The sequence below is a fragment of the Anarrhichthys ocellatus genome, unplaced genomic scaffold (genome assembly GCF_004355925.1).
Source record: "Anarrhichthys ocellatus isolate YVR2014 unplaced genomic scaffold, GSC_Weel_1.0 scaffold21, whole genome shotgun sequence".
NCBI lineage: Eukaryota > Metazoa > Chordata > Actinopteri > Perciformes > Anarhichadidae > Anarrhichthys > Anarrhichthys ocellatus.
In genome coordinates, this window is record NW_022280051.1 from 5,055,361 (window position 1) to 5,073,174 (window position 17,814).

The 17,814-nt window shown below is 40.0% G+C and overlaps 2 protein-coding genes across 3 annotated transcripts in view; both read left to right on the forward strand.

The window, feature by feature from the left end:
• The window catches only part of dgki (diacylglycerol kinase, iota), a 40,986-nt gene extending 32,321 nt beyond the window's left edge, over positions 1 to 8,665 (forward strand). Inside the window, exons 16-27 of the mRNA XM_031859295.1 lie at positions 649 to 749; positions 1,309 to 1,388; positions 1,644 to 1,688; positions 2,218 to 2,287; positions 2,768 to 2,808; positions 2,913 to 3,037; positions 3,146 to 3,171; positions 4,166 to 4,203; positions 4,582 to 4,702; positions 5,080 to 5,116; positions 5,405 to 5,504; positions 6,236 to 8,665. Of these exons, the coding sequence (XP_031715155.1) occupies positions 649 to 749; positions 1,309 to 1,388; positions 1,644 to 1,688; positions 2,218 to 2,287; positions 2,768 to 2,808; positions 2,913 to 3,037; positions 3,146 to 3,171; positions 4,166 to 4,203; positions 4,582 to 4,702; positions 5,080 to 5,116; positions 5,405 to 5,504; positions 6,236 to 6,340 (889 nt within the window). The 3' untranslated portion in view covers positions 6,341 to 8,665. The remainder of the gene's footprint in view (positions 1 to 648; positions 750 to 1,308; positions 1,389 to 1,643; positions 1,689 to 2,217; positions 2,288 to 2,767; positions 2,809 to 2,912; positions 3,038 to 3,145; positions 3,172 to 4,165; positions 4,204 to 4,581; positions 4,703 to 5,079; positions 5,117 to 5,404; positions 5,505 to 6,235) is intronic.
• Positions 8,666 to 10,066: 1,401 nt separating this feature from the next.
• Positions 10,067 to 15,238, forward strand: LOC116389887 (uncharacterized). Of its 2 annotated transcripts, none has more exons than XM_031858959.1 (7): positions 10,067 to 11,865; positions 12,679 to 13,084; positions 13,611 to 13,709; positions 13,994 to 14,058; positions 14,344 to 14,505; positions 14,596 to 14,709; positions 14,800 to 15,238. In XM_031858959.1, the coding sequence occupies exons 2-7, from the start codon at positions 12,688 to 12,690 to the stop codon at positions 14,836 to 14,838; spliced, it is 876 nt and encodes a 291-aa protein (XP_031714819.1). In that variant the 5' UTR covers positions 10,067 to 11,865; positions 12,679 to 12,687; the 3' UTR covers positions 14,839 to 15,238. The 2 variants fall into 2 exon arrangements, with proteins under 2 accessions (XP_031714819.1, XP_031714820.1); XM_031858960.1 differs by having other exon boundaries at positions 13,614 to 13,709.
• The last annotated feature ends 2,576 nt before the right edge of the window (positions 15,239 to 17,814 follow it).

Sequence of the window (17,814 nt, forward strand, 5' to 3'; positions counted from 1 at the left end):
AGACAGACATAGAGAGAGTATGGCCGCATGCTGAAAGTCTCTTCACTTCTACATGTTTGTCTGCCTCTTGTCTTGGTGTTTTCCGCTGTAGTCCCTTTACCTTTAACTTCTCCCTGAGCTTATTATTCCTGCACCACTCCTTGGCCCTCACTTGATGTCCACCCCCCCCAACACCCCCCCAAGAAAAGCTGTTTTCTTAATTTTGCTTCAGCTGTGACTGAGAAGAACAAAAGTGTTAATGTACTTTTAATTTGACGCCCTTTCTGTTCATTTGCAGATAAGATGTTGAGCTCACGAGGCTGGGTCGATGGGTAGATTTGTGTGTTTTCTCACTGTGGTTTTGTTTGTTTGTATTGACCCACGTCAATATTCAACCTCCGTCCTCGCTGAAGGCAACATTGCCCACAAACATTGACTTAAACACAGCGTCGGGGTCGTGCTGCAGGAGGATGACAGAGTCGTCAGTTCGACCTTTAAAACTGGAGCTCAGTTAGAAAACTTCAACCAAACAAGACGGAATTTAAATGTCATTATCGTGCAAAATCTGGTTTGTGATGTGTGTGTGTGTGTGTGTGTGTGTCTGTGTGTGCACGCATACGTGTGTCCTTATCATTGTCTGAATTGTGTGTGTGTGTGTTGTCTTTCCAGTCCTCACGCAGTTCCAGATCGTCTGCGTCTTCGAGTGAATCGGATCAGCCTGCAGGAGTACGACCGACTGCAGTACGACAAGGAGCGGCTACGAGACATCTGTAAGGGTGTGTGTGTGTGTGTGTGTGTGTGTGGTCACTCGCAATGATTAGCATGACTCTACGGAGCATTTCAGCATCTTTAGGCTCTTTTTGGTTTTCTAGCTCACAGCTTTACTGTTGATTCACTCTCATCAAAGAGGGACGGAGGTAGAGACTTTGGAGTGGTTGGTCCCCGGCAGCATCACAGCAGCTTACTGCTCCTAAACGCTCAGGAGGGGTTAAATGCAGAGCTCAAATTTCATGCATGTGACGATTAGAATAAAGTCTTGAAAGTTTTAAGACCAGCTGGTGGACATAGTGGAGCGTTTAGCAGCTTAAGAGCCAGACATTTCCCTCAGGGACCTGAATCAGAGCTAAAAGAGAGTGAACATTTGACACAAATAAACTCAGAATAAATGACGTTGTCGCACATCTGCTGGATGTGTAAATGAGCAACAGTTTGCCAACAAAATGAAAACAAAAAAAGACTAAATGTCAATGAACGCAGCCAAAAAAAATGCAGTTAATCCTGGTTTAACCTACTTTTTCGATGCATAAATGTCTAAAGTGTGCATTCCAGCCATCCCAGTGGGCATCGTGGTGGTGAGGGGCGACTGTGACCTGGAGACGTGCAGACTCTACATCGACAGATTACAAGAGGCAGGTCCCCCCCCCCCCTTTATCTTCATCGTTAACGCTCATGATCATCTCAATCTTCTTCTGTTTCTTCCTCTTCATCATTATTTCATGACGCTTGCAGCGTTATTTATAGACGGATGAGCATCCGACACCGCTGGGAATGCGGAGCTTGTGTGTCTCTCGTGGGAAGCTAACTGGGCTAACATCTGTGGACGTTTTGGATGTAAATGCTTTGGCTGTTTGTTAACCTTGAAACCTGTCTGCTGTGCTTGCTAGGACTTACACCAGGCGCCATCTACTGGCCACAGGGTGCACTATCAGGTATATCACTTTTGGGTGTCTTTCTGCAGGAAAAGTTGTTTTTTTTTTTAATCAGTTTTGAACAATTTAGAAGTAATTTCTTACATATTTTAAATCTCTAAATCTGCCTTTTTTTCCAGTACTTAAAATTTGTGTCAACCTGTTTCAAGGATTTTGGACGATTATGCCGTAGTTATGATACTTTTAGCAGTGTTAGCAGTTCCATAAAGAATGAAAATATAACTCAAACGCTGAATACAACGTAGGAAATGTAGGTTTTACAGACTGACACCCTTGTTGAGTAAAGTATTTTGTGTTCATCTGAACAGTAATATTATAATGATATTCATTAGCTGTGGTGAGTTTAATTCAAACTACACTATACTCTGCCTCATTGTCTCTGTCTTGTTACTGATTGTTCTTATTAATACCTTTCCTCTGTCTGGATTTCTCTCTTTTGCTTTCTTTAAATACATGTAAATGTACATTTAGTTTATTGTTCAGTGAAGTGATGATGAAGATCACGAGTGTCTGATCTCTTTGTCTTCAGGACGAGAGCAGAGGCGTCCCGAGGACCAGTTCCACCAGTAGACTCTCTCCCAACTGGAGCTTCTTGGATTGTGAGTGACCGAAACACAGATGTTCATGTGACACAAACTAATAGGAACAAACCTCGGAGAGTCATTTTTACCGTTTAATCAGAGAGGAGCAGCTAAAGTATGCAAGCAGTGGACACATTGATTTTCTACTGTTTTTGCATCTCACTTCCCAGAGATCCGAACATATAGACGCCAGGTTTGTAACTTTCATCAGTGGAGGAAAACCTTTAGAATAGTCACTTAAATGATATATTTTATTTTGGTGTTTTTGGTGTCTCAATTATCATAACAACTTTGTAAATCTCTTTTCTTAACATGTTTACAAAGGAAATTAGAGACAGTAATTATGTAAAAGTGTAAGTTGATAAATGAGATAAAATGACAGGTGATCTGAGTCCGTTAAAAGCCGGTTTAATAAGTTAAGTGACTCGACAGACAGACGAGAGTCCTCAGAGTCCTAAAGAAGAGCTTCCTGTTGACATGCATGTTTGTGCTCTGCAGCCACGTCAGCTGACCGCTTCTACCGCATCGACAAGGCTCAGGTAAACACGACTTAAAGGAGCTGCTATCATCAGCATTCATGAGCTTCTGCTTGTATATATATCTTTATCTGCATGTGCGTACGTATGTGTGTGTGTGTCTGTAGGAGCACCTCCACTTTGTGACGGAGATCTGTCAGGACGAGGTGTTCATCCTGGACCACGAGGGACCGACGGTGAACCAGGGATCGTCCACAGCGATGCCTGATCTGGTGGTGGAGCCGGCCGCCGGGTACGTCAGCGGAGACACAACAGATGTATTGTTTTATATTTCTTTCAACCTTTATTTAACCGGGTGAGACCTCCATCACATTTTAATTCCTGTAATTTGTATTTCCAGTGTTTCTTTGACACCCGACGAACAAGGTAAAAAACACACACACACACACACACACACACACACACACACTGTGTTTGTTTGTCATCAAGACATAAAGAGTCGAAGGCAACAGCTTCGTCTTAAAGAACAGATTTTTCCTCTTGCTGAATCTCAACACCCTCTTGAGGGCTTTACAGATGTTTTTCAAAACAGCTGCGAGTCTCTTAAATCCCCTCGTTCAGTCTTGTGATGATTCTAAAGTTCACCTTAAACTTTCTCACGGAAAGTTGGAGGATATTTTCTGTTGAATAATAAGTCACTGTAGTTCCTGGGACTCTCCAGTTTAACAAACCTGTCTCGACATCTTTGTCTACTTTCAGTTTAGCGAACGACAAACAGAGTCCACTCACTCTTAGATCAAAACATCGCATCCGATGCTTCATATTCAGTCAGAAACATGTCTGTCATGTTTGTTTCATTGTTTTTTGGGGTAAATTTCTCTTGAATTCAGTTCCAGAAAGCGGTAAAAGGGTTACAGATACAAAATAATTGCAAAAGGTGACTCAGTATTTTTGGAAACCACAGTTACGGGTGCGGTGGTATTGAGTAATGTTAGATGAAACACGTGTTTTGGTGCGTCTAATTCAAGTCCAGGCAGGTTTTCTAGTTACTCTGAGCTCATTTTTGTCATTAGGTATTTTTAGATGTGCCAGAGACAATGAAAATGTTCCGCTGTGAGGAAATTAGCTCAGGCTTCACCTGAATGGACAAAAGACGGTGAAACTGAAAGCTCAAAGAGTCCCAGCAGAAAGAGCCTGCAGGAGAAAAGAAGAACTTGTTTATTGTTTTTTTCTCGCTTCCCTTTTTTCTTAATCAATGCCTCACTTTGAGAACATCCTCAACATCTTAAAGCAGGAAAAAAATCCCTGAACATGATTCATCGTTAGTCATCGTTACTCCACGCGGAGGCGGATATGTTTAGAAAAAGAGGAAGATTTCTGTAGCGTTGATCTCGCTCGATGTCTGTTTGTGTGTTTACAGCTCTGCTGACGGCTGCCGGTACAGGAGACCTGTCTATGGTAAAGTGCAATCACACACTGACTGTAGAGGAGCGCGTCGTTAAAGCAAGTTTAACCGGTTTGCTGCACTGAGATTTATTAAGACTCCGTTTAGTTTAATCTCTCCAGGTTTCACCAGCTGATAAGAACATCCATAATGATTCAGCATAAAGCCACTCCATTGAATCTCTCGACTCTTAAGAGACCGTTCTGTGCTGCTGAAGAGAACGCTGAATATACTTTAAAAGATATTATGTGTGTTTACTCTCTGTAAACCAAACTATGGCCATAAAGACATAAATCACAGATAAAGATAAACGACACAAAGATATGTTTTATACCATGTTGAAGCTACAAATGAGAATAAGAAGCTAATCTGCTTCTTCCCTCTGTCTCCAGCTGTCGGAGTGTGTGCGTCGAGGCGTCAGCTTGCTGGTTAGAGACTCCAGAGGTTGTTCAGCGTTACATATATCCGCCCAGAACGGACACACGGACCTGATCAGCTTCATACTGCAACAGGGTGAGCGCGTGTATGAAGTGCATGGAGGTAAATGTGTGTGTTAGATGATCTTAAAGGGTGTCACTCAAGGTGTTAAATAAATCTGGTGGTGTGGAGTCAGAAAGAAGCGTAACTCGCTGCTCATCTCTGCTGCAGGCTCCAGGTAACGTTAGCCGCCACGAGCGTAGCATACCCAAAGGTGTCAGCCATGGAGTTGCATTGTGGGTAATGTAGGCGCCAGCTTTTGACGAGCAAGAAGAATGAGTGTAACACTTTTATTTAGCCGTCTATCATGAGTTTGACGCTGTTAAACTCCTTTAAAGTACTAATTCAAAGAGTAAATGTGTGTTTTCTTACATAATCATTGTGTCTTTCTGATTATGTTTTTCCATCTTCAGGCTCTAAGGTGCTTCTGGATTTGACCGACAGAGAGAAGTATGTTGACGACTTTAACTGAGTCTGTGTGTATGTTTTTTATTTGTATTTGTTATCAGGTTATTGTTGAAAGTCAGCTGCCTCGATAGCGTGAGAACTCTTCTTTTATCTGCTGTGTGTCTTCTTTTATGCTTTCTGTTTTATGTCAGTGTGCTCAGTTTACCGGTAATCTTTATCTGTAAATGACAACCAACAATTTGCACGTACTTACAGCTTATCTGATCGCTAAGACGTCTGTGTGTGTGTGTGTGTGTGTGTGTGTGTGTGTGTGTGTGTGTGTGTGTGTAGAGGGGACACTGCCTTGCACAAAGCAGCCTCAGAGAAGCAGCATGCCGTGTGTCGGTTGCTGGTGGAGGCCGGGGCGTCGCTCGAAAAAGTCAACTTTCAGGTAAACACACAGTCACACACACACACACACAGGCACACACACACTGTAGAGACACTACATGTAAATACTGCTGCTGAGTCACATCAAGAGGATCAGCATGACTTGTAAATGATCTACAGAGGCCTCCAGGGTGTGTCTCTCCGGGTCCAGAGTTGAGGATGTCCTGACCGTCTCACACAACGTTGGTTTGTTTGTTTGTTCGGGATTCAACAGCGAGAGACAGACAGAGAGACAGACAGAGAGACACAGACAGACAGAGAGACACAGACAGACAGACGGAGAGAGAGAGAGACAGACGGAGAGAGAGAGAGACAGACGGAGAGAGAGAGAGACAGACAGAGAGAGAGAGACAGACAGAGAGAGAGAGACAGACAGACAGAGAGAGACAGACAGACAGAGAGAGAGAGACAGACAGACAGAGAGAGAGACAGAGAGAGAGAGAGAGAGAGAGAGAGAGAGAGAGAGAGAGAGAGAGAGAGAGAGAGAGAGAGAGAGAGAGAGAAAGACACAAACAGACAGATGGACAGAGAGAGAGACAGACAGACAGAGAGACACAGACAGACAGATGGACAGACTATTAATATTAGTGTACTTTTTTAGTTTTGATGCATGGGCAACATGGTAATATGTTATTATTATTATTATTATAATTTCAATATGACAACCTGTTAGCTGCAGCTCTGCGCTCCTTTTTGTTTTTTCACCGTAGTGACCGTGTGTGTGTCCACCAGGGGAAGACACCCGCGGACCAAGCGGAGGGAGACTCGGAGCTCGCCGCCTTCCTGAACGCCCAACAACAATCTACCACCCGCGAGGACCTGGAGACGGCTGTCTGAGGCGCACACACACACACACACACACACACACACACACACTCTGCCTCTCTGGACTCACACACACACACACACACACACTCTTAGTGGAGAGTGTGTAAGTGTAAATAAAAACAAATAACGGACTCTCTGCAGACGGAGACACGAGACAAACCAGAGCAGTGAACTGCTTCAGCTCACAGCAGCTGGAGATTTTAATGGTCAACTATTTATTTGTATTTATTTATTCATATTCTATTTATTGGTTGTGCTGATTGATTGAGGATGCAAGTGCACTTTGAGCAGCCGTCGTGAGTTCACGTGTCGTTTAGGAGAGCCGAACTCGTGAAAACACGTTTGTTTTTGGTCACAATTCATATTTTAAGAAAGAGAGTGTGTTGATAAGCATTTAGAAAAACGTTTGACCTAAATACTTAAGTTTTGTATTACGTTCACCCCATAAAACCTGTGTGCCAAAGACATTACATGGATGTAGTGTCACATCTGCTCCCAGAATCACAGCGGTTTGTTTTCACATGAATCTCTGCTTTCATACCAAATTAATGTTTCATTCAGCGTCACTGGGTCAACGGAGGGCTTTGATAACGTTATGAAGGTCCGACATTATCTAAAGTACAGAAAGAAAGAAGGAAGAAATCTTTTTGTCTTAACGTTTAAAACCAGTGCTACAAGTTTCTCATAAAAATACCAGAAACAACAAAATAAAATAGATTTGATATGTTTTAAGGTATCACAAGATAAATAAGAGTGTTGGGAACCTCTGGTTTATTCCAGTGTTGGAGGTAAACCAGGAAGAACGTTCTCTCATTTACCTTTAACAGCATTTCGTTGTCAGATATGGTTATAAAGAAATCTATGAAGCCAGTATCAGCCCAGTGTGGAGGATAGTTCAGCCGTAATGCAGCCAGTTGACTATGGAGGACAGACCAGACTCGTTTAAAGCATAATCACTAACTCCAGCTGACGTCACACGAACATATTTTAACTTTTCATAGTGTGTATCTGGTACTCCTGACCCGACAAGGCTTTTCACATGCAGCTTGTGAGTGTGTGTGTGTGTGTGTGTGTGTGTGTGTGTGTGTGTGTGTGTGATAGGATTCTTCATTCCATATCAAACCTGAAAAGAGAATCAGTACAGCTGCAACACAAACAGTCTTCTCTCTGTGCAGCATGTACGTGACCACAGACTGTGTGTTGCTGTAATAGTGTATGTGTGTGTGTGCGTGTGTGTGCAGCATTTATCCAAGAAGAAGATAAAAATCTGAGCCATATTCAATGCAATATGAATCGATGACGTCTTTTGCATTTCTATATTAATCGTTTACATTACATTAATGTTTTGAACATTACCTTTTAGCACCGAGGAGTATTGAATGTGCATTTTTACTTCAGTGCTGGTCGGTTACATGATTGTCCTGTTCTTTTATTTCTTATGTTACTTTGTGTGCATGTACATGGATCGATCTTTTAAAAAACAACCCTGCGAGGTCTCTTTTGATATAACCTGTTGTAAGCTAAATTGATATATAAAGTAAGAACTGCTTTGAATTATTTTAAAGACTCCGTAGCCATCGTGGAAGTCTGACGGCTTTTAAACTTTTGGAAATCCCGTTTTTTTTAACTGCTACTGAAACTCGGTGTTGCTCAGACTTGTTTTCATGAGTCATTGCTGACAGTTTATTTTCTCTTTACCATTGAAACCAACACATGGGAAGTTTTATTTAAAAATATAGCCGTCACACAGTTTTACTTTAATATATCTGAGATGTTCTGCTTCACTTCTGAGTAAATTCCCTCGACTAAATCCACGCTTTCAAGCCTCTCAGATACGATTTTCTTTGTCTTTTCACGATTGTTTGCTTCTACGATGGCTGCCGCTGTCTCTCCAACACCGAGAGCTTCCTCTGAGTGTCTGGAGACGATTAAATGAAATCCTCAAACTGAACTCTCTGTGAATGGAGACGACCTTTCTATGAAGCCACTATAAGCTCGGCCCGCTCACACGCCTCTTATCACTCCATGGAGTAGAAACTCTGTATTAGATTACGTCTCTCATCAGCGTTTGTTTATGCATGGCATTCTCTTACCTCTTTCTTGGGATTATTTTCTGGTAATATGGCATAAAAAATGGCATTATTGTTGTTTTAAACTATTTAATTATGATAGTTTTATTTCTACCTGAGTTTCCTCTTTGGTTGGACATGTGGTTATCTTTTGCTTTTGTATTTCTTATTTTTCTGATGACGATGATGATGATGATGATGATGGGATTACTTGAAGTTTGTTGTTTTATTTTATTAATTTGTTAAAAGAAGATGTGATGCTGTAGTTTTGCCTCTGACATTATTTCGTGTTGTGGACATTTTGCTTAACTGTGTTTCCTCTTCAGCCAAAAACGTTTATTTAAACTGGGAATCAACTGCCAACATGATGAAGTCACTTTTCAATTTAAACATCCAGATGCAAAGATGCCTCGTAGTGTAGTTAACAATGTTCTTAATTCATCATATCTGAACACTGACTCACAACCACAACAATAATACATACAATATATAAAGTATATCAAAATGATCTCAAATATATGAACAAGGTATCAGGCTCTACAACCGTGCTAGGCTACACTTTGAGCTAAATGCTAACGCTAGCATGCTGATGCTAAAACGTTTTTGTTTAGCATGTTAGCCTAACTTCAGCCTCTTGGTGGCGCTAGAGGAAAAGTCAGAGGATCCCCAAAATCAGTAGGATTCATCCTCTGGGGACCATGAATGTCTGTGCAAAAATTCATGTCAATTCATCAAATAGTTGTTAAGATATTTAAATTTTTGCACGGCTAAAATTATCCAAAATACTTATGCAAGGAAACAAGATATTAATCATGACAAAAACATTAAACGCTCCACTAGACATCTCTTTTTTAATATTATGTATTATTTATTTGTTTAGCAAACACTAACAAACATATGTTATCATTGAGACAAGAACAGACTATGAATATATCTAAAAATACAAAGCGATGAGTCAACTAACACCTCTAACGGTCTTTAATTAAATAGATTTAAATCTGCTGGATTCATATCAGACCTGTGAATTACTTTGTTTGTTTTACTCCACTCTTAGCACCAGACGGGTGGAGTTAAGGTATTTCATTAAACCTTCACTGACTTAAATTAAAAGTAATATTGATGGATTAGACTCTTCTCTTTGAGTCATGAAAACACTGTGCCATAGAAATAATTCAGGTAAAATAAAGAAGTAGAGTATAAACTAAAAACCTCGAACAAAAACTTCTAAATATCCATGATTTTCTTGTTTTTAAAGGATTACTTTTAGGTTTAAAAAAAGATGCCTTAAACATCAGAACAGATTACAAATCAAGAGGTTTTATATTATTATATTATTCATATCAGTGAATCATTGTTAATACAGGGTCAAGAGGTCAAACACGAGACTCTACTGCCAGTAATAAAAAGATTTAATCTCTTTTACATCTTTATATCTTCCTCCACACATTAAATGTTTCACTGCACGTTGTTGTGAACTCAAACCTGATTATAAAACCGTCATTCACCGGCATACTGAAACAAGTGTTCACTGTATCCTGCTGTGTTTGTATACTGAAACAGGAAATGAACGTTAACTGTGTTCAATAACTTCCTGAATGTGACGCGACTCTGACGGATTTCTCAGGCGGCCGTTAAGTCAAACACAAGCTCAGCGCGTATCAGATGGGAATTCCCTGAAATGGTAAAAAGAGGACAAGGATCAAATGATCTCCTGCTGGTTCTTCTTCTTCTGAGCACTTCAAGGAGTTCTTGTCCCAGTTGGCTTTAAGAAAATGTAGATTAAAGTTAATTCTTTAAAAACTATCTATGGCTTCAAGTGTCAGACTTTATCAACTGTTTAACAGGCTGGAAACTCTTAATACTTCTGCAAATATAATAAGTCTATAACTAATCAGCTGATTTATTTCAGTATTTAGATTATAACACCAGTTTACTGGGTTTATGCCCCAAAAATATATGGATACAAATTTAGTCATGATAAAAACATACATTTGGACTTTTCATCTTATAATTTTGGCTCATAGTTTGTCTCCTAACTTTCACTTTTACTTTCTTAACTTTGACTTTTTGTTTCATAACTTTGACCTAGTAAACTAAAATGCTATTTTCTCATCATTACTTTTCATCTTTTTATCTTATTTTTACTGTTTAAAATGAGCTCCCGTAGTGTTTTCTAGATCCGTAGTTCCCAACCTTTTCTACCTGTGACCCCTTAAAAAAATGCAACGTCTTGCAGCCTTTTAACACCAGTTTAAACTATTGTCCTGTTTTATTTAAATGACATTCTGCTGCCTGAGGAAATAAAATTATTCAGTAATTCACATGAGAAAAGAGAAGAAAAAGTCTGACAAAGTAGAAAATTCATGAGGGAGAAATATGTTTTTGTTTTACTAATATTATGTGGGAACCAAAATAAATAAATCAAAAATAAATATACATTTTAATGACCAAACCAAAAATATTAAACTCACACTTAAGATCTTATTTTGTTATGGCCAAAGTCATCTTTAACGTGACTGATGAGTCATCTTTAAGACGACTGATGACGACTGATGAGTCATGTTAAACTGCTGCTGCTGGCTCAGGTTGTTTTTATTTGTTCATGAGTCAGCTGTCGCAGCAGTCAGTGAGTATATAGAAACAGATCACTTCTTGGAAAGAGGAAGAATTATAAGTTGTCCTCTTCATCGTCAACAAGTGCCGGTTAAGTTTTCACACGTTTGTGAGGATTTCAGACATCGACGAAGTTGTAGATTCACAACATGTAGTTTATTTAAATGAATGTAAACTTCCTCTTTGTTATTTTAGTTTGTATGTAACAGTTCCTCTTTTCCTCTTGTCAAAACACTACTGCCAAAGTGAAAGTATTTTGATGTTAAAGAAGGTTATTATACCACTGATGCACCATTCAAAACAACTGTTAACCAACACAAAGAGGTTCTAGAAGTTTCTGTCACAAAAACAAAACCACCTTTTTACTTTGGGATGAATTTTGTGGACTTTTAAAAATGTTTAAGGGAAGAATAAAAAATAAATAAATGTGTGTATGTATGTATATATACATTAACATTTGAGGAATCTTATCATTTTATTATAAATAAAGTTGAAACACTTTTTTTATTTGCTGTTTCACTGTCAGTTTCACTTTTGTGTTTGGTTAGAAACAACACTTGATAGCAAAATATAATATATTTATATATTTTAAAATATAAGTATATTATATTTTGTTTGTTTTAAATTAATCTATTTACTGATTTTCAGTAGAAAAACTCACCTAAAGTTGTGAGGACGAGCACATAGAGTAGCTTTCTGTCACATGACAGTTCTCTGACGTCATTACGTAAGACGTCGCGGGAGGGACCGCTTAAGTCTTTAAAAGTGGAAGGAGGAGTAATAACCTGTAGCTGGTGGAGGAGCAAGGTGTCACTTGGAGCATATTTGTGCCTCTTTTTACTCGATTGGACCGTAAGTACTCATATATTTTTATGCTTTTCAAATATTATTCCTTCATTATTAAAGTTTACTTCCGCATTCGTTGACTCGATACAGTTGTAACAAACTTTTAACGTCTTAACATCTGTTAAAAGTGTCTTTTATTAATCAAACATGCCGTGTGACAGTTAATAAACGTATTGTTTAAGTTACTGACTGTGTGTTAGTTGTGTGTTTAAGTAAAAACTATTTATTAATAAGTTAATAAACGAGTGCATGCCTCGACATGACTTTGGAAAGTTTCATGAGTGTAATGTCCACTAACCACCACGAGGGGGCGGTAAAACAGTGGCATGTAGGTCAATGGTAAGTCAAATGACTTAAAATACAGATTAAAATGACTAATATTATATGAATAATAAGAGTTATACTACACTACTATAGAGTATGAACAAATGTGTATTACACAGCTCTTGGAGTGTGTAGAATACAGACATTATGTGGTAACTTTAACTAATTGAGTATTTGTTTAAGTCATTTTTCCGGCTTAAAAATATAAACTTTCACTTGTTCCAGATTTCTTAAATGGGAGGATTTGCTGACATTAATATTTATGAGCTTTTGATAGTTCATCATGATCAATAATGCATTTTAAAGATGTCACCTCGTGGCATTATTCACTGTTATCTTACATTTTATAATGTCTATAATGCAGAATAATACAATTTAAAGAAGCAGCAACTGATAGAAGAACACGTTTATGATGAACACTCGTTTAGCTCGAAATCTCATTTTGAGTTTAATCTTATATTTGAAGGATTTTTTTTTTCCATTTTTAATCAACAGTAAACCAACATGGCGAACGGACACGTGGAAATCCACAACCCCTTCTCCAGCCTGGATGGCACCACAGACCTTAAACCTACCTCAGACTCCGACAGCATGGAGGACACGGTGGAGCTCAGGCTCCTCATGGCCTACGACAAGAGGAGACGACCTCGGAGGGAGTCTCCTCAGAAGGAGTCTCCTTCACAGGACGTCTTGGTGTTATCCAGTGGCCTCGACGCAAACGAGTCGTCCTCACCTCAGACGCTGGACAAGACGGAGGAGAAGAAGAAGAAGAAGAAGAGGAGTATGAAGCGATGGAGACGAAGCATTTTCAGCTGTATCAAACCTCAGAGGGAAGACAAAGAACAGAGAAAAAGTAATGAGAAACTGCCTAACAATGACGACAGAAGTAGTCCTGTGTGTGGTGAGGATCATGACTTATATTATCGATTATTGGAACCATCGTTTTGTCTGTAAAATGATATAAAATGACGTCTTTAATGCCTGAAAGTCACTATAAAGTCCAGAGCTCTGGCTCATATTTAATCAATGATATTTGGGATGTTTAAATGATGGATTTGTAGCTCTTTTTATGCATAAACCAGTCAAATTAAAAGATGTTATAAAGTTACTTTATCGAGCGAACAGCAGGCATCTAAATTACATTATAAATAAGATTAAGTGAGACAATTATCACCAGATTACATCGATAATGGAAATAATTGTCAGTTGCAGCCCAAATACATTTAAATCTGTTATAATCTACCGAAACAGACGACACATTCTTCATCACCTCCTCGTCTACGTCACCTTGTGTTTTTGTACTTTAAATGTTTTAAAACATGCAGCCACAAGTTTTTATTCTTGGGATACAGGCTGGGACTTGTTGCTGTGCTTTCTTTCTCTAAACCGTTTTGTTCATGTGTTTGTATTATTTCTTTCTTCTGAAGTAGAGAAGGATGAGTTGACAGAGGCGGCAAATAAACTGACGAAGATCGCTGATGAAATCCAGTTCCTTCCTCCAGAAATAGAGCCCGACTCGCCAGAAGGTGAGCTTTGGTTTCCTCTTAGAATAAACACGAAGCTCCTTTTAGTGAAGACTTCATCCGCAAACATGTCTCCAGAGCTGCCGAGCTTTAAGCAGCACAGATACTGCAATTGTATATAAATATTGCAATACTTTCATCACCACTGTGTTAACTTCTTTCCTTAAACGTGCCACTAAACAAAATGTAGGTGATGTTTGAGCATCAGGAAATATGAAACTGTCTGTTGGTTTTGTGTTTCATGCTCCTTCAAACCGTTGATCCTCGTTGTTTTCTTCCTGTTGAAGATGAGAATGTGGAGAAAATGATCGGCCTGCTGCTGAGAGACGCTGGAGACCGGCTCAACGAGAAGGTAAGAAACGACGTTTCACTCTGAATATAGTTAATATAATTCTACCTTTCTGGAGGATTCGTAGGGAACTCTTTCACGGTAAAGGTTTGGAAGTCGTTCATGTTTGTCTGCCGTCATATTGTTGTTTTTGTGCCCGTCGTCCACCGTATCTGGAAGGTCTAGAGTTCACAAATAGCTCATAAACATTTAATAACATAACATCTTAGTGTGTGAAATGGTGACGGATGTTTTATCCACCAATGAAAAGACTCTAAACATGAAGAAACCGTTTGTGGTCCTCACCAGGAGCTGAAAGACGCCGCTATCGCCACGGAGCTTTTCCGGGACTACGGTTTCTTTAAGCTGCTGATGTCGACTCTTCTCTTGAGGATGGGCCTCAAGAGCCTCCACCCAGACTCTCCGGGGCCCAAAGCATCGCCCGAAACCCAGATCGCCGTCGCCTGTGAGGTGAGAGCAACCTTTATGGTCTTATTAATAAATACAACCAAAGTAAAACAGGTTTTTTTGGGGGGTATTGACTAACATGTTTGTCTGCAGGTCACCAGTCGTCTGTCGGAGGTGATGTCGCTGCCCAGGAACCGACTGCTGGACCACGGAGCCAGATACCTGCAGCATTATTACTCCCCCTGGGTTCAGCAGCAGGGCGGATACGTACGTTAACAACACACCTTTAATATCTTCCTGAACACTTCAGTTCACCCATAAGCCTTTTTTTAATCATCACATGTCCCTCTCTGACAGGCGAAAGCCTTCTACAGTGACGATGAGGACGACGAGTGAGCAGGAAGTCGTTTGAGTTCCTTCAAAGACTCGAGATGCATTTTACTTTTCTGCCACCGTTTCAGTTTACACGCCCGTGAACTGCTGACGAGCAGCAACACACCTGCACCCTCGCATGCATCATGAATAATAGTGTTCAGGTCTGTTTTGTGCCATTTCCTCTTAAGACTCTGAGCCAAAGACAAAACTGTTTCTGTGTCATTGATATTATATATATATATTGATCATTATATATGACTTGATTTAAAGAAAACATAATAATCGTGTTTCAGGGAAATATAGGATAGCTATCGTAATTTTAAATCGGCATTGTTTGTGCTGGAATTTGGTGGATAAAAACAATGTTTTTTTTGTTTTTTTTTAGCATTTGCACTTTTTCATGAAAATTAATTTAAATGTTTGCTTTCAGAGTTTATGAAAGTGTGTGTGTGTGTGTGTGTGTGTGTGTGTGTGTGTGTGTGTGTGTAAATTTTGCTACAAATGTGTAAATGAAAAAAAATAAACTGGACTCTTTGGAATAAAATCTTCACACCAAGTGGTTCTTACCACGTGTTGTTTTTTTTTTTTTTTTTTTTTTTTTTTTAAATCTGTTTATTAAAAAGTTTATTGATTCAGCAGAAAGAAATATACTTTGGAAATATAAGCGGTTTAATTGATAGTTGATATTAAAATTTAGGACATTTTATCGCAATGTTTTAATGTCTTCATGTCACAAGAAATGTTAATATATATTTAAGTACAAGTCTTGAAAGGTAAATCTTGGCCATGTATGAACTAAATCTATTAACTGAATTGAATTATTGAATTACTGAATTGTTAAAATGACCTTTCTGTGACCGGTGCATGTATAAAATGTCATAATGTACACATCTCTTTAAGTGAAAACAGCCCCGTCTTGTGGTCAAACGAAGAACTGTATCGTACTGACAGAGCAGTCCTGAACCCTATTCAAATGTTTTATAATTTATTTAATTTTTCTACTTTTTAGTTTTCTAATTACTCTCTCAATGCTTCACCAGGCGACAAGTTCTTATATTATTAATTATTTGAATAATTCGGCATATAAATGAAATCCCTAACAGCAGTTTGCTTTATAAATCTCAGTTTAGATGATTTTGTTGCAATTTACTCCGAATTAAAGAACCGTCTCTTTAATTCACTGACTTATTGTAATCGAGTTGCAAATGATTTCTAAATTCGTATTTTTCTGAACGGTCCAACGTGACGCTGCTGCTGATTGGTGTCTCCAAATGAAATGAGATCCAACCCGTTCCCCTGCGCACCTCGGAGTGCCTCAAACCTGCTCTACCGACAAACACCAGCGCGAGGAGGACACACTGCTCATCAATGACGCCTCACCTGTTGGTCACTCTTTCAATGCACCTCACCCGACTCTGTAAGCGCAGCGGAGGAGTTTGAGGAGTGTAGGCTACATGATGTTCAACGTCGTGCACCAGGGTCGGAAATATGTCCCCATGCGCTCCTCGGTCACGGATGAGTCTCCGATAACCGTGCAGACTGTTGATGTCAACAGATCCCCGGGTACGATGGACGAGGCACCGGAGACCGCTTGGTCGCAGCCCGGTGCCAAGCTGCGGATCTCCAAGGCCGGCAAGGGCCCGGCGATAGTAAAGGCTGTCCGGCCGCACTTGACTCCTCCGCCGGCCTCTCTGGAGAGCCTGGAGGCGGCTTGGAGCGAGAGAGCGCACGGGGAGGTGAAACCACCGGTGAGTTCACCGAGCCACGAGGGGAGAAACGGGATGGACGGTCACGGTGCGGGGCCACCGAGGGCCAAGAAAAGAGGGTTCAGACCGCCCGATGTGAGGACCATCTTCACCCCCGGAGAGAAGGACCCCAGGGTGAGACGGGAGTCCGGGGAGGGACACACCTTCCTGCCCGGAGGCGAGGACACCTGGTGTGACGTGTGCTGCCACTACATCTTCCAACATGGGGTCACCTGTTCAGGTGAGTCTGGAGGTGTTGGGGGGGCATGAGGATCCCCCCTCAGTTGGGTGTCAGACTTCAGGAAAAGTGCTTCGACCACTTGATCCTCGGCTGCTTTTTTATTCTTTACTCGCCTTTTTAGGTAAAAAGTATCTTATTTAGTGCTGAGACAATATGATGATACAGTATACACAGTAAACTCTTTGGGTTTTGGACTGTTGGTGAAAACAAACAGTTTTATAAATATTTGGTTTCAGGGAATTGTGTTTGGCATTCGTCACATTTTACAGACCAAATAAATCAAACTATAAAATATCCTGAAAAGGAATCTATGATGGAAATAATTGTTAGTTTCTTCCCTAATTGTTTGTCCATTAAAGGCACAACCATTAGATAAGAATAACTTATAGTCAAAAATGTTTTTTCTGGAAAATATGATATAAATATGAAACTTTTATGGAAGTATAATTGAATGTTTTGGGGTTGATCGAGTCAGAGAAGTCACCTTGCTTTGCTGCTGTCTCACATTTAGATTGGCTGACGTCACATACTTTGAATAATTGTTTTTAAAGTGGCATCGATACGTAATTCGTTAGCACCCTGACATGCAGTGAGAGCACATGTTTGTGGATGGCATTAGTGGGCAGGGCTCTGAAACGCAGCTCAGCACCTGGAATGCTGTCGTGAATGCAGACGGACCGGTTCAGGTCTAAAACGAGCCTCGATGTCTCATCGAGAACAAGCTGGACCTTCATCTGGTCCACTTCTGCCTGACAAAACAATGCAAAGAGGAAACGCAGAGAAACACTCTCTTTCCTCGTGTGTTGAGGTGCGTTTGTTAGTGTTTCTCTTTACATGTTTGTTCTGTCATGAAGCTTTGAACATAACAGCTCTGAGTGAAAGATGTACTGAACCTTTTTGTCCTATTTACCCCATCTTATTCATTTTATCAGAAAAAAACAAAGAGACAAAAACAACTACTAAAAGACACAAAACAACTACAAAGAGACACAAAACAACTGCAAAGAGACA